The sequence below is a fragment of the Amblyraja radiata genome, chromosome 26, assembly GCF_010909765.2.
Source record: "Amblyraja radiata isolate CabotCenter1 chromosome 26, sAmbRad1.1.pri, whole genome shotgun sequence".
Classification (NCBI taxonomy): domain Eukaryota; kingdom Metazoa; phylum Chordata; class Chondrichthyes; order Rajiformes; family Rajidae; genus Amblyraja; species Amblyraja radiata.
Genome location: NC_045981.1, coordinates 10149161 through 10164950, shown reverse-complemented (window position 1 = coordinate 10164950; position 15790 = coordinate 10149161). Strand labels below are relative to the sequence as shown.

At 42.0% G+C, this 15790-nt stretch overlaps 1 protein-coding gene across 3 annotated transcripts in view; it reads left to right on the top strand.

Moving 5' to 3' along the window:
* The window catches only part of aspscr1 (ASPSCR1 tether for SLC2A4, UBX domain containing), a 155138-nt gene that overhangs the window by 3562 nt on the left and 135786 nt on the right, over positions 1-15790 (top strand). For all 3 annotated transcript variants that reach the window (XM_033044217.1, XM_033044216.1, XM_033044215.1), the window contains exon 3: positions 1932-2046. In XM_033044217.1, the coding sequence (XP_032900108.1) occupies positions 1932-2046 (115 nt within the window). The remainder of the gene's footprint in view (positions 1-1931; positions 2047-15790) is intronic.

Here is a 15790-nt window from a genome sequence, read left to right as displayed (position 1 = left end):
CCTTCTTCAGTCCAATGTTTTGGGATTGTTGGGAGCTGTGTCACACTTGTTCTGCGAGCACGATACTACCAAATGGTACATCTGTGTGTCCAGACCTTTCATTTGGTTGCAGATGCATCATAATCTTGCAATAATTTACAGCATAGACTAATATGGACAAATGATGTACCTCATTGAGCTCCATGTAATGTAACCTCCTTCTAGGGTAGCCTTGAGTTGCTGAACATTTGTTGAACCAGCTGAGAAAATGCTGTGTAATTGTCCTTCGCTTGAAGTCTTTATTACTTTTCGATTGGATCTTTTGATCTGAGAGTCTGTGTCGAGGTTGAGCACAGAATCCCCTTTTGCACGGAATAATGGTTCTACTTGCTATATTGTTGCCTGCAGACATTATTGTCCATATGCAAATCCTCATCAGATCTGCTAGTTGTTTAAGAAAGAACTGCAGATGCTGGAAAAATCAAAGGTAGACAAAAATGCTGGAGAAACTCAGCGACTGAGGCAGCATTTATGGAGCGAAGGAATAGGTGACCCTTCGGTCTCGACCCGAAACGACACCTATTCCTTCGCTCCATAGACGCTGCCTCACCCGCTGAGTTTCTCCAGCATATTTGTCTACGTAAGATCTGCTAGTATCTGTTCAGGGCCTCGACCTGAAACGTCACTCATTCCTTCTCTCCAGCAATGCTGCCTGTCCCGCTGAGTTACTCCAGCATTTTGTGTCTCATCTTTGGTGTGAACCAGCATCTGCAGTTCCTTCCCACATAATCCGTTCAGTGAATGCTTCATTTGCTTTGGAGATACGGCATGGAAACGGGCCCTTCGACCGCACCTACCATCAATCACCCATTCACACAATTTCTATATTATCCCACTTTCTCACCTACTCCCCACATACTGGGTGCAATTATACAGAGGTCCTATTAATCAACACACCCGCATGCCTTTGGGATGTGGGCGGAAACCCACGCGGTCATAAGGAGAGCGTGTAAACTCTGCACAGACAACACCCGAGGTCAGGATCGAATGCAGGCCTCTGGTGCTGTGAGGAGCAGCTCCACCAGCTGTGCCACTGTGTTGGTTTGCATGCTGAAGTCAACAAGCAATCAATTCCTTTTTTATCATCACCGACACATCTCAAAATCCAAATTATCGTACCATTCAAATTTCATATTGTACAATTCCATATCCTCTAAAAATAATACTTTGAAGGATCAGTTAATATAAAAGTTCTTTCAAATGTAAAAGTAAAATAATCAGAGCTATGGGTTCTTAGGATAAATATTGCATTGCCATTGATCATGAATCCAGCAACTATTCTCCTGAATTATGTGGTTTGAAAGAATTTGAGGTTATTTATCAAAATACGGCAGAAACAGAATATTTGCGTTTAAAGCAAAAAATGATGAAAATACTCAGCACGTTTCCTTGAAAGGTCATCCCATGAAAAGTCAATGATATGAACTGTGAACTCTGGTTCTACATCACCTATGTTAACCGACCGGCATATTTCCAGTGTAGGAAGGAAATGCAGATGCTGGTTTACACCGAAGATAGACACAAAATGCTGAAGTAGCTCTACGGGGCAGGCAGCATTTCTGGATAGAAGGAATGGGTGACAAATAAAATGTTATAGATGTCAGTCAATAGTCTATCTCCTGAGATGGACACAGTGAGATCAAGAAACTGCAGGGAAATGTCAGAGATTGAGTGCAGGATAGAAATTAGTAGTGAAGTTAATGAAGTCTGTGATTTCTGCATGGGTGCAGGAGGTAGTACCGATGCAGTCTGAAGACCCGAAACATCACCCTTTCCTTCTATCCAGAGATGCTGCTTGTCCCGCTGAGTTACTTCAGCTTTTTCTGCATAATTCCAGTGTTCACTACATCTTTACTTATGGAGAATGTTGAAGATTGATCGTTTGATTGTAGGTTCCAGAGAACAGTTTTGGATTTGTCCCAGCAGTGGAGATTTGCCAATGTACCTAACAATGCTAAATTGGAGATGGTTGCAGCTACACGTCAACGTGTTGGAACAGAGACCAAGGTAGGCTGCTAATTTTTGTTACTGAATCAAGAAACAAATTTCAATGCTCGGACTTTCAGCGACGGCAGTGTTAATTGAAAGCACTGTAATTAGGTTTGTTTTCTTTTTTGAAAGCCACAAAAACCCGACAGATGCTGGAAATCTGAAATAAAAGAAAATTGTGGAAGTTCTCAGTAAGTCAAGAGACATCCGTGCTGAGGGAAACTCAGTTAATGATTCCATTGATAACCTTGCATCAGAATCTTTCCAATGAAAAGTTGTTCAGCCAAATCGTAAAGCTCTTTTATTCTTCACAAGTGCCGCCTGTGCTACTGACTTGTCCAATCTTATTATTTAATTCTTACATTAAAGTGATATTTTATAAAAACACAATCATGCTCTCATCAGGATATTGATGTCAACAAAGGACATTAAGTTCTTAAATACAACGTTTACACTTTTACCCAGAGTAAAGGAATCAAGAATCAGTGGACATGGGTTCAAGGTGAGAGGGGAGCAATTTAATAGGAACCTGAGGGGAAACCTTTTTCCACACAGAGAGTGGTAGGTATATGGATTGAGCTGTCAGAGGAGGTAGCTTCAATTGCATGAGTTTTAAGAGGTGTATGCTGACTACATTGGAAATCAAGGCATAAACATGGGTTGAAGTCTATGAAAACTGTGGGCCATATTAAATGGCCAGAAAATTGGTAATAAGATATGCTGAAAGTAGGTGGCGCACAAATATAGTTTCCCAGTACTGGAACTTTAGAGATACAGTGCGGAAACAGGCCCTTCGGCCCACCAAGTCCGCGCCGACCAGCGATCAACCCGTAAACTAGCACCATGTTGCACACGAGGGACAAATTAGGGGACCCTTCTTCAGACTAATTGTAGTAAGGGGGATAAAGCTGGAAAAGAGGTTGCAAGTGAGAGGTATAGTGATAGGTGAAGGTGGGTTGACAAAGTCTAGAGATGTAAGGGCATCAGATAAGGAGAGAAGTGGAGTGAAATATAAAGCAGAGGTAGGGATATAGGTTAAAGGGAGGTGGGGTGTGGTATTATGAGAGAAATGGGTGCGTTCCAGGGTGTGGAGCAGGCAAGCGAGAGGGGGAATGAAAGGGGGGGGGGGGGGGTGGTGTTATCTAAAATTGGAGAATTCAGTGTTCATTCTGTTGGAGAGAAAACAGCAACGGTACCAATTACTACCAGTATTTTGTGTCTATCTTCAGTATTAACCAGTATTTGCAGTTGCGTATACACTAATACACTAAAATTATCATGATATGTTTATCATGATGCTTTTGGAAAGAGTTTCTTGATAAACCATTATTGAACAATACAAGTAATTTTTAAATTAGTTGCAAATGCCTAAATAGCAACAGGTTAATTAAAGTAGATTTATATGAATTTTAACATTTTTATTGAATGATCTAGGAGAAATGAACTGCTGGTTTTGTGCTGACTGTGTCCTTTTACACTTGTTCAGGGTAGCTAGACCCAGCCTTCCCAAACTGTCAAGTAGACAGAATGTGTAGGAAGGAACTGCAGATGCTGGTCTAGACTGAAGATAGACGCAAAAAGATGGAGTAACTCAGCGGGTCTATCAAAAATTCAGTCTGAAGGAGGGTCTCGACCAAAAACGTCTCCTATTCCTTTTCTCCAGAGATGCTGCCTGTCAAGTAGATGGAACTCAATGTGTCTTCTTCTTCTTGCGTATGGCGTGCGCAGCCTAACGTAGGACAACTTGTTCTATTTGATCTTATTTGATTGTGCACGCCAGGTTGATTGCATTCGTCGAAACAGGGCGTACCACGTGAAGGTTGCAATCTCCCATCCCAACTCAATGTGTAATAATATAAATATTATGTGCACCATCTGAAGCAGATTGATAAGAAAATGGACATTAGAAGTAGCAGCACTTTAGATTCTTGTTTCCCTAACCACTTCCTCCATATGACGGATATATTATGTCCTTGAGAATTATTTCAGTTCTAGATTGCCAAACAGAATTGTGCCAGCGATGTACTGGGGATTGGGCCAGACGCAGACCTCTTGGAGTAAAATGTTCAGCATCTCGTACCCAGGTGTCAGTTTTCTTTCCAGTTCTGGTGAGTGAGCACCCAATCATTTAATCAGCTTTTGTTTGGGCTTGGCACTTGTTTCTCCAAGTTTTGGAGCAGGCCTGAGGCATTTGAACCAGATCCATAGTATCTTCAAGTAATTGATAGTGAGGAGATCAAAGGCTCAAATGTTCCATTTTAGAGAGACGATTCAGGTTCCAAGGTCATTTCCAAGTGATCCCGATCCACTGGACCTGCTCCTGGTTCGTATAAGTATGTGTCCATGTTGAGGCCGTAACCCGAGTGTCTCTTCTACCTGGAATTGACACCCCCTCACTGCCACTGTCTCACAGTGCCAGAGACCTGGGTTCAATCCTGACCTCAGGAGCTGTCTGCGTGGAGTTTGCAAGTTCTTCCTGTGACTATCTGTAAAATAACCATAATGTGTGTGGAGTTTAGAAGGATGCGAGGGAATCTTATTGAAACATATAAGATTATTAGGGGTTTGGACACGCTAGAGGTAGGAAACATGTTCACAATGTTCGGGGAGTCCAAAACCAAGGGCCACAATTTAAGAATAAGGGGTAAGCCATTTAGAACGGAGAGTTGTGAGTCTGTGGAATTATCTGCCTCAGAGGGTGGTGGAGGCCGGTTTTCTGGATACTTTCAAGAGAGAGCTAGATAGGGCTCTTAAAGATAGCGGAGTCAGGGGATATGGGGAGAAGGAACGGGGTACTGATTGTGGATGATCAGCCATGATCACATTGAATGACGGTGCTGGCTCGAAGGGCCGAATGGCCTACTCCTGCACATATTGTCTATTGAAAAAGTGGGATAACACAGAACTAGTGTGAATGGGGTGATCGAATGAGGACCCAGTGGACCGAAGGGCCGGTTTCCACGCTGTATATTTAAACTGAAATGTTCCTCAATCTCTTCTCGTGAGAAAATTCCATCGAGTGTCCAGGACAAACTGATGAGGATGAGAGACACCCATGTGTCTGTCTCTTCTGAAGACTAAGAGGAAATGGCACTAAATATATCCCAAGAATCTGAAAAAAAATCTGTTTGCATATCTTTAATTCATTTGGTCCGTAGAATTCTATATCACCATCTATAAACTCTCGTTTCCCTTTCCCCTGACTCTTCAGTCTGAAGAAGGGTCTCAACCTGAAACGTCACCTATTATTTTTCTCCATAGATGCTCCCTGATCCGCTGAGCTACTTCAGCACTTTGTGTCTATCTTCGATATAAACCAGCAACTGCATCACAAATCTTCTTCATGAAGTTTAACGTGGGTTTTGAAGTCTTGCCAACCCGTTTATATCGCAGACACTTGGTGCACCAGTAATTTTTGGGGGGTTTTTAAAACGTTTTTGGAGACCTCGGGTGCTGTCCGTGTGGGAGAACTGTAGAAGTGACCCTCACCCCATCTTACATTGGGGCTGTTCCTTGCCAGCAGATTTGAATTGCACCCACATTCTACGAACGATTGTAGGAGAGAACTTGGAACCCTCGATTGCAGAATCTTTTTTTGGGTGGGGGACTCAAAGTGGAGCCAATCAGATTTTCCAATCGTGACACCCTTCTCTTTACCGGCCAATCCAAGTGGGTTGGTGGAAACAACTCATGGGCCATCAACGTTGTTGTCTGGCAGGAAGTGTTGTGCTCGCTGCCTGTGGCTTGTGAAGCTTGATTTTGGCCAGTCCTCTGGATATCAAAGAGCAGTAGCTCCAACCTGGAAATTGTTCAAATCTACAGCCAGAAGTGACTAAAGAACTCTGGGAGTAGAGTTCAAAGAATTGTTGCAACGTTGGTTCATCCAGCAGTTCTTGGAAGGTGGAATCTGTAATTAACCACACTTGCTGATTTGGTGCCAGGTAAAAAAACTCCTCATCCGTTAGCTAGATCAGGGTATTGCAGTCATTAGTGAAAAAGGACAGCATTCACTGACGACCTCAAACAAAGATCACCAGAAGGAGCAAGCAATCTCTGACAGACTTTTTTTGAATATTTAAGAAGGAACTGCAGATGCTGGAAAATCGAAGGTAGACAGAAATGCTGGAGAAACTCTTTTTAAATTATGCCTGGCACCATCGGTCATCAGGTGTAAAGGGTAAAAGGTGTCTGTCTTCAGTTATTGTTATCAAGCTTGCTTGGTACATTGAACGGTTCTAATAGAATTCAAGGAGAAAGTAAAATGTAGTTTAGTTTATAGATACAGTGTGGAAACAGGCCCTTCGACCCACCGAGTCCGCGCCGGCCAGTGATCACCCCGTACACTAGCATTATCCTACATACTAGGGACGATTTACAATTTCACCAAAGCCAATTAACCTCCAAATTGTACGTCTTTGGAGTGTGGGAGGAAACCGGAGCGCCTGGAGGGAACCCACGCAGTCAAGGGGGGAACGTACAATCCATACAGACAACACCTGTAGTCAGGATCGAACCCAGGTCTGGTACTGTGAGGCAGCAACTAGAACACTGCGCCGCCCGTTTTAAACTGAGATTTTAAACAGCTTTTAAACTAATGTTTCAAACATTTTACAGAGCTGAAAATAAATATCAGAGCAAGGATTACAATAGAAGCTGAAATATCTTTAAATAACCAATTTTGTCTCTTAAATTCATGTCCATTTTCCAGTTTTTATTGGATTTGTCACGTTTTATTTGAAAGCACTTTAAAGCATCTTTGAGCTATACAATTAGCATTGAATTAGGTTATTTTAGTTGAATTATGTCTTTCGGTTGTTATAATAATTTTAATTTTCCACTGAAATGTAGTATAAATATTATATTTCTTGGTGTTTTCCACTAAGTTTCTGCAAAGGCCTTGAGACCCGCACTTCTCCGATTGTTTATGTATGGTCTTTGAAATTTTTACATTTGTGGCTGCGTTTCGTGAATTGAAAGGATAAAAAGCTGAATAAAATGAAAGGTTATCACGCATTAAATGAGGTAATCGAGGTGTAAAATTCCAACGCAGCTTAAAAACAAACGAAATGTGCTCCCGCGATTAATCTTCTTATGTACGCAGCATGCGTGAATGACTTAACAGCATGGTTTTTCACATCGACCTATTCAACACTCAGATCTTGGTTCAAACGTATCCAAAACCAATGAGATGAAAGTCTCTGTAGTCATTTTTTTACATGTTCTTAATTTGAATTCCAGGAGTCTGGAAACCTCCGTTGCATTTACGGTGTTATGTCTAGATTTCAAGGGTCTGTGGGGCTGCCTGTGGCGTTGACGGAATGAAGCGAGCAGCGTAAAAATGCCGGGCAATAGTCCACCGATTTCTGGACCTTGAGGTCTGCCGGGGAAATGGGGGAGATTCCAAAAATGGCCAAAGAACTTGGCACGGTCAGAGTTGTGGAAGTCGTTGTGGAACTTGCTGGCAGGACCTAGTGAACATTCCCCATCTAACAACAAATGCAAGGATTCGCATGTGACACGAGGCGAGAGCTTGGGCCCTTGGGAAAGTCCCTGGCAACTGGGAGATTGGAAGGGTTGAACACTCTTGGTGGGAGTAGAGCTTAAGTACCAGTACTCCAATTTGATTTTAAATCCAGCTTGCAATTGTACTAAGAACTCTGTTTAAATGTTCTGATTTTGTTGGGGTCATATTACCTAGATTTTAAATTGATTATCCGCCAAGCCGTTGCAACCAGTTATGGTATAGACACAAAAGGCTGGAGTAAATCAGCGGGCCAGGCAGGATCTCTGGAGAAAAGCAATGGGTGATGTTTCGGGTCAAGACGTTTTCTTCAGAAGGGTCTCGACCCGAAACGTCACCCATTCCTTTTCTCCAGAGATGCTGCCTGACCCGCTGAGTTACTCCAGCTTTTTGTGTCTATCTTCGATTTAAACCAGCATCTGCAGTTCCTTCCTACACAACCAGTTATGGGAATTGGATATGTAAAGATTTGTTAATAATCAGATCCTAGAATCTGATCTTAAAAACAAACTAGTTAGTATTTGTTAATAATCAGATCCTAGAATCTGATCTTAAAAACAAACTAGTTAGGATTTCCTAACTAGTGTGCTTTTATTTTGGACTGCATTTTCTATTCTTGGTAGCAAATTTGCCATCATTTACGCTTTGTTTGTTAAAGATTCCGATTCTGATTAGTTTGTCCTATACACCAGGGTGCATTGAAATTTCTTATTCAAGTGAAGTCATAGAGTTAGCAATATTCATAGTAATGGTATAGATGGTGACGAGGGCAGAACTTCAAAATAGTGCAAGGATGGAATGCACTGAAATATAATGCAAAAGAGTGCAATAACAGAAAGACCGAATGAGGTAGAATTAAAGCTGTGGCGGCACCTCTGGGAAGGGGGTGTGAACGGTGATTTGGTCAAGAGTCTGACACTGGTGGTGAAGAAAGTGTTCCAAAGTTTGAACATCAAGCTTTCAAGCTCCTGTGTCATCTCCCAGTTAGCCGCAGAGTCATGCAGCTGGGAAAGCATGCCTTTCTGCCCACGCCCACCCACATGCCCCATCAACCCTAGTCCCACCTACCTGCGTTTGGCCCATATCCCTCTAATCCTATCCAGAAGGGTCCCGACCTGAAACATCGCCCATCCTTTTTCTCCAGCCATTCTACCTGACCCGCTGAGTTGCTCCAGCACTTTGTGTTTATCTTCTATCCTACGCATAATTGGAATTGAAGTATGTTGGGAGGCACAGCAGCAACATGGAATAAATTTGAAATTGGATGGAGCTCAGTGTCTACCTGCTTAGTATCAAAAACATTCATTTAAAAAAATGTACACATTGCCAACAAGTTGATGATAGAGGTGTAGACTTTGAAGTTTATAATATCTGTGTATCAGTGCCAACTACCTATAAAAAAACATCATTGGATTGGATACTTCTGTTTAAAAGAACTATTTTATTGAGTTTATAAGTCATACCACATTCTGTACTTTTTTTTCTAGTTGTTGGGCAACAATATTATCCATGGGTGTCCAAGAATATGGACATGATCTGAAATTCTGTTCATTTAATCTCCATGTTCTTTATAGATGGTAAAATGTCAATGTAGAACATCGATGTTAGCTTGGACTTGTATGTAAATGTTTAACGGTGTATCTTGACTATGTAAAGTTTTTACAGTTTTTGAATTCATGACAAATTATAAAACAATAAGGTAATTCAATATGTGTAGGAAGGGACTGCAGATGCTGGTTTAAACCAAAGATAGACATAAAAAAGCTGGAGTAACTCAGCGGGTCAGATAGCAGTTCTGGAGAAAAAGGAATAGGTGAAGTATTGGGTTGAGACCCTCCTGAGAGTTAGGGGAAAGGGAAACAAGAGATATAGGTGATATATAGGGAGATATGGAACATATTAATAAAAGATGTGCAAAAAAGTAAAGATATTAAAGGAGATAGGCCATAGTTAGCCGTGAGCTAGGTGAAAACGAGTCACAGACAATGAAACTCAACAAGACGACTTTGAAGCTGGTATAACGATGGGTGGGGGAGGGACGGAGAGAGAGGGGATGCAAGGATTACCTGAAGTTAGAGAAATCAAAATTCATACCGCTTGGTTGCAAGCTGCCCAAGTGTTTATATTGTTTATTTTAGATTGGGGATACACAGGTAGTTAAGGGAGGAGAGAACAACATTCTTCAAAATGTGTAGGAAGGAACAGCAGATCCAGCTGAGTTACTCCAGAATTTTGTGTCTGTTGCATTCTTCAAAACCTGTCTAAATTGCACCTTTAGAACAATGTGAGGGAAGAGAAACATTCAGCTGCAAAAGTTAATAGTCAAACTTCTAAAAACGTTTACTTTTGATGTGGGCATCTTCGGCAAGATCAGTAGCACTTCCGTATGAGACCGAAGTGAAATAGGAATCGATGTGAAAGGTGAGGTGAATAATGGATTAAAAGTATTATAAATGAATGCACAAAGTATTAGAAATAAAGTGGATGAGCTTGAGGCTCAGTTACAAGTTGGCAAGCATGATGTTGTGGGAATTACAGAGACATAGCTGCAAGAGAACCAGGGCTGGGAACTGAAAATTCAGGGGTATACATCTTATTGAAAAGACAGACAGGTGGGCAGAGGGGGTGGGGTAGCTCTGTTGCGTAAGGATGAAATTCAGTCCCTTGCGAGGGGTGGCATAGAATCAAGCGATTTAGAGTCAGTATGGATACAACTGAGGGATTGTATGGGTAGAAATACTCTAATGGGAGTTATCTACAGGCCCCCAAGCAGCAGCCTGAATATAGGGTGTGAATTGAATCAAGAATTAAAATTGGCATGTCGAAAAGGTAATGCTACAGTGGTTATGGGAGATTTTAAAATCTGGTTGGTACTGGCCAAGAAAGGGAGTTTGTGGAGTGCGCCTGAGATGGATTCTTAGAGCAGCTTAGAGCAGCCTACTAAGGAGAAGGCAATTCTGGATTTAGTGTTGTGTAATGAACCGGATTTGATAAGGAAACTCGAGGTAAAGGAGCCATTAGGAGGTAGTGACCATAGTATGATAGGTTTTAATCTACAATTTGGGAGGGAGAAAGGAAAATTTGAAGTGTCAGTATTAGAGTAAAGGGGACAATGGAGGCATGAGGGAGGAGCTGGCCAAAGTTGACTGGAAAGAGACCCTAGCAGGGATGACAGTGGAACAACAATGGCAGGTATTTCTGGGAATAATACAGAAGGTGCAGGATCAGTTCATTCCAAAGGGGAAGAAAGATTCTAAGGGGAGTAAGAGGCGACCGTGGCTGACAAGGGAAGTCAAGGACAGTATAAAAATAAAAGAGACATGATGATTGAGAGGGTACTTAAGTTTAACAGACAAGCCAAATAATTGGAAATGTGTTCAATTTCACTGAAGTTGACATCCCAAAAGCTTAATATTGAATACGTCCAATAAAACTGGGAAAATATATCCAGAACTTCAACGCAAATTGCCGATTGTTTCTATTGTGGGTGCTAGGTCTCGTAGTTTGGAAAGGAAGGTAATTCCTATCCCCAAGGTTAATTCCCGGGATGGCGGGACTGTCACATGCTGAGAGAATGGAGCAGCTGGGCTTGTACAGCCTGGAGTTTAGAAGGATGAGAGGGAATCTTATTGAAACATATAAGATTGTTAAGGGCTTGGACACACCAGAGGCAGGAAACATGTTCCCGATGTTGGGGGAGTCCAGAACCAGGGGCCACAGTTTGAGAATAAGGAGTAGGCCATTTAGAATGGAGATGAGGAAACACTTTTTCTCACAGAGAGTGGTGTCTGTGGAATTCTCTGCCTCAGAGGGCGGTGGAGGCCAGGTCTCTGGATGCTTTCAAGAGAGAGCTAGATAGGGCTCTTAAAAATAGCGGAGTCAGGGAATATGGGGAGAAGGCAGGAACGGGGTACTGATTGGGGATGATCAGCCATGATCACATTGAATGCTGGTGCTGGTTCGAAGGGCCAAATGGCCTACTCCTGCGCCTATTGTCTATTGTCTAAATACTATTGAATAATGTAGAGTAGATTTTGGTTAGGCTTTTTACATTTAAATCTGTTTAACCACGACCTCCCACTTGTCGATATTAAATGTAACCATTGACAATTGTTTTATGGTGTAAAACCTCACTTCCATATGGTTTTCATATTATGAAATAAAAATATCTGTTATGCCTGGATTATGTCAAAAAGTGCATCTAATATATCTTTTGTGAGAGAATATTAATGTAAGACATCTGCCCAACACTTTCAAGAATAGAATGAGATTGTTTTCAGTTGAGATCCCTGTAAATTAGTTTTTGACCAATATAAATACGAGTGATAGACCCAAAATGCTGGAGTAACTCAGCGGGACAGGAGCATCTCTGGATAGAAGGGATGGGTAACGTTTCGGGTCGACACCCTTCTTCAAACTGAAGAAGGGTCTCGATCTGAAACGTCACCCTTGCCTTCTATCCAGGGATGCTGCCTATCCCCACTGAGTTACACCAGCATTTTGTGTCTATCTTCAGTGTAAACCAGCATCTGCACTTCCCTCCTAAACTTAAATAACGTATGATCAGGAGAAGGAGGTGGGTCATTGACTATGTACCATCATTCTCCTTCTATATTTGGTTTACATGGCAATGCAGTGTCGTATCACACTAATCAATTCTGGATAGTTTGATTCATGTCACTTCTAACAATTCAGTGCGTTTTATTACAAGTAGATCCCACTATATTTCCCACCATCCCCACTGAGGTAAGATAGTTTTCCATGCTGTACTTGCATGTACTAATCATTAGTTTAGAGATACAGCGCGGAAACAGGCCCTTCAGCCCACCGGGTCCGCGCCGACCAGCGATCCCCGCACAAGTATATGACAGGGAATAATGCGCGTAACGTTTAGTGCAAGATAAAGTCTGAGCAAAGGGTTTCTGTGAAACTGGGGGGAAAACTTCAATAAGATGTGTAATTGGGTGTTGGCCTGAACCATTGGGACTATATTTAAATAGATGATTGAATTATTCAGTGCATTTAATAAAATGACTACCACTAATTTTCAGAGATGTTTGTGTGTGTTTGAGGCAAAGCTTTAAATTGAGTATTTAGTGGCTTCTCGTTAGTGCCCTGGAAACTGTTGGAAAAGTTGGCAGTTCTTCACTGAGCATTCAACATTTTCCAGACTGCAGTGGAGTTTTGCTGACTGCACTTTGATGTTAGACTCGTGTATTTAGCCTTCACCAAATTAATTCCCTTTACCACTTTTCTGTTCACCTGATCGACCTAGTTTTGCCGAACAGCAGTAGTCAACATCTTCCTCACTGTAAACCACATAGTATATTTTGGCACCATTTGCATATTCCTTACCCACTTAAGTTCAAGACGGGTAAATCATTAGATTACAAATTATACATCACAAAGCGATCTAGGGCTGTGGAAACTAATCCGTGCGGCACAGTGGCACAGCAGTACTGTCGCTGCCTTACAGCGCCAGAGACCCGGGTTCAGTCCTGACTATGGGCGCTGTCTGTACGGAGTTTGTATGTTCTCCCTGTGACCGTGTGGGTTTTCTCCGGGTGCTTCAGTTACCTCATTAAATGCTGCTAGCTACACCACTCTATGAAGCAGTTTCTTTCAGGTCGCTGGGCAAAGAAGGTCCTTGTCAGATCCCCTCTATATTTCGGTCTGAAGAAGGGTTTCAGCCCAAAACGTTGCCTATTTCCTTCGCTCCATAGATGCTGCTGCACCCGCTGAGTTTCTCCAGCACTTTTGTCTACCTTAGATTTTCCAGCATCTGCAGTTCCTTCTTGAACCTTTATTTTTTATTCCTTACTCTAAATCTATGTCCTCTAGTTTTATAACCTCTGAAAAGGGAAATAGTTTCCTGCAGTTTATCCTACCTATATCTGTCAATTCTATACACCTCAATTATGTCCCCTCTTAAACAAACCTAGCCTTTCCAATCTCTCCTCATACCTCAAAGCAATCCATCCCAGGCAATATCCTGATGAATCACCCCTGTACCCGCTCCAGTACTTTCATATGTTTCCTATAGTGTGGTGAGCAGAACTGTACGTGGTACTCCTGGTGATAAATGTTTTATAATGATATATATAGGGCCCGATGCTTGCGCCGGGCCACAAACATCAAGCCGGACACATCCCACCCTGCCAACCACCTTTTCACTCTGCTACCCTCTGGGAGGCGATTCAGGTCTCTGAAGGCTAAAAAATAGTTTCTACCCATGTGCGATAAAAGAACTTAATTCCAACAGAGAACACTGGGGAAGCAAAATGTAATTCCAAGAAATGCAACATTCTTTTAAAATTATTTTTAAATACTTATTTATTATTTTTACTAATAAGTGTACATATGTGTCAATGGTTGTCGTGTTTGTATTTTTTAACCGGAGGAGATGCAATGGAATTTCGTTGCACAGTATTGTGCAATGACAATAAACGTATTCATTCATTCATAACGCTGGAGCATAACTTATCGGTACTTGCATTCAAAGTCCCGACTAATGAAGTTCCGTGTCCCTTGTGGCTTTTTAACCATGCTGCCATCTTCAAGGATCTTTCACTTGCCTGCCAAGTTACCTGCATTTCTCAATGCTTTCTTGGATCCTGGCTCGGAAGGTGTACGTTCTAGTCTCATTAGTACCCCCAAGACTCATCAACTCGTATTTATCACAATTAAATTCCATCTGCCTCTTCTTAGTCCATTTCTCCAACGCATTGTGTTTCAAAGCCTTTTGGTAAGTTTTAGCTACTTTTATTGTACTAATGAAGTTTTGAATCCTTATTTACTGGGTATCCAAGTAATAAAATGCAAAAGACACAAGGGACCGCAGATACTGGAATCTTGAATAAGCACAAAGGTTGAAGAAACTCAGCAGTTCGGGCAGCATCTGTGGAGAGAATGGATAGGCGACATCAAGTCCACTCCGCCATTCAGTCATGGCTGATCTATCTTTCCCTCTCAACCCCATTCTCCTGCCTTCTCCCCATAACGCCCAACACCCTTACTAATCAAGAATCTGTCAATCTCTGCCTTAAAAATACCCAATGACTTGGCCTCCACAGCCATCTGTGGCAATGAATTCCACAGATTCACCACTTGAAATTCCCCCTAATCTCTTTTCTAAAGGTATGTCCTTTTATTCTGAGGCTAAGCCCTCTGGTCCTAGACTCTCCCACTAGAGGAAACATCCTCTCCGCATCTACTCTATCCAGGCCTTTCACTGTTCCGTAAGTTTCAATGAGGTTTCGCCACATCCTTCTAAACTCCAGCGAGAGCAGGCCCAGTGTCGTCAAATGCTCGTCATACGTTAACATGATCATCCCCGGGATCATCATTCTCCTAAACCTCCACTGGACCAATGCCACCTCCTCTCTCCAACGCCAGCACATCCTTCCTCAGATATGAGGCCCAAAACTGCTCACAATACTGCAGCTGCAGTCTGACCAGCGCCTGAAGAAGGATCCCGACCCGAAACGCCGCCTCTCCATTCCCTTCACAGATGCCGCCTGGACCCACTGAGTTACTCCAGCATTTTGTGTGTTGCTTAATAAAATGTGCAGTACCAACTACTTGTACAGGTGGCGATTGACATTTTTCCTAAAACTTCAAGGTAGAATAATGGATTTGAATAAGAGGAAACAGTGGAATTGGATTAAATGGTCAAATCAAACACGCAGAAACATTCTGCTGCAGTGAATAAGCGGTGTAATTGGATTGAGAGTTGCTTGTTTGGAGAGGATTTGAAACGTGCTTTCTGATCCAGTGGTGTATTGCTGCAGATGTCAGTCCGGGTTGCATTTAGGGCTTCATATGTGCCTTCAGTCTTGCATGAGCTAAGCTTTGCAGCATTGTTCCAACCACATGAAAGAACTCCCAAGGCTAATGGTCTTTGATATATTAGGGGTATTTTGTGGGAGACTGGCGACGGGTTAAGAACATCCTTTATTGTTGTTGTATGAATCATTCTTTTCCATAAATACTGCTTTTTTTCAAAAACAACTTGGTATTAATAGCCCGGGACAAACTGTAATTTCTAGTTTCCGTAAACATACATTTTCCCCCCACATCTGTTTGTAGTAGATTGCTTGCAGTGTTCTGGGTATGTTGTAGATACCCATGGTAGAGAATGTAATTGTGTGAGACAGCAAGCTTCGAAGAACAAGCGGTGTTTGTTTCAAAGTAGTTTTATCAACTTTAATTTAAATTTAGTTTAATTGTCTTTATTGGGAA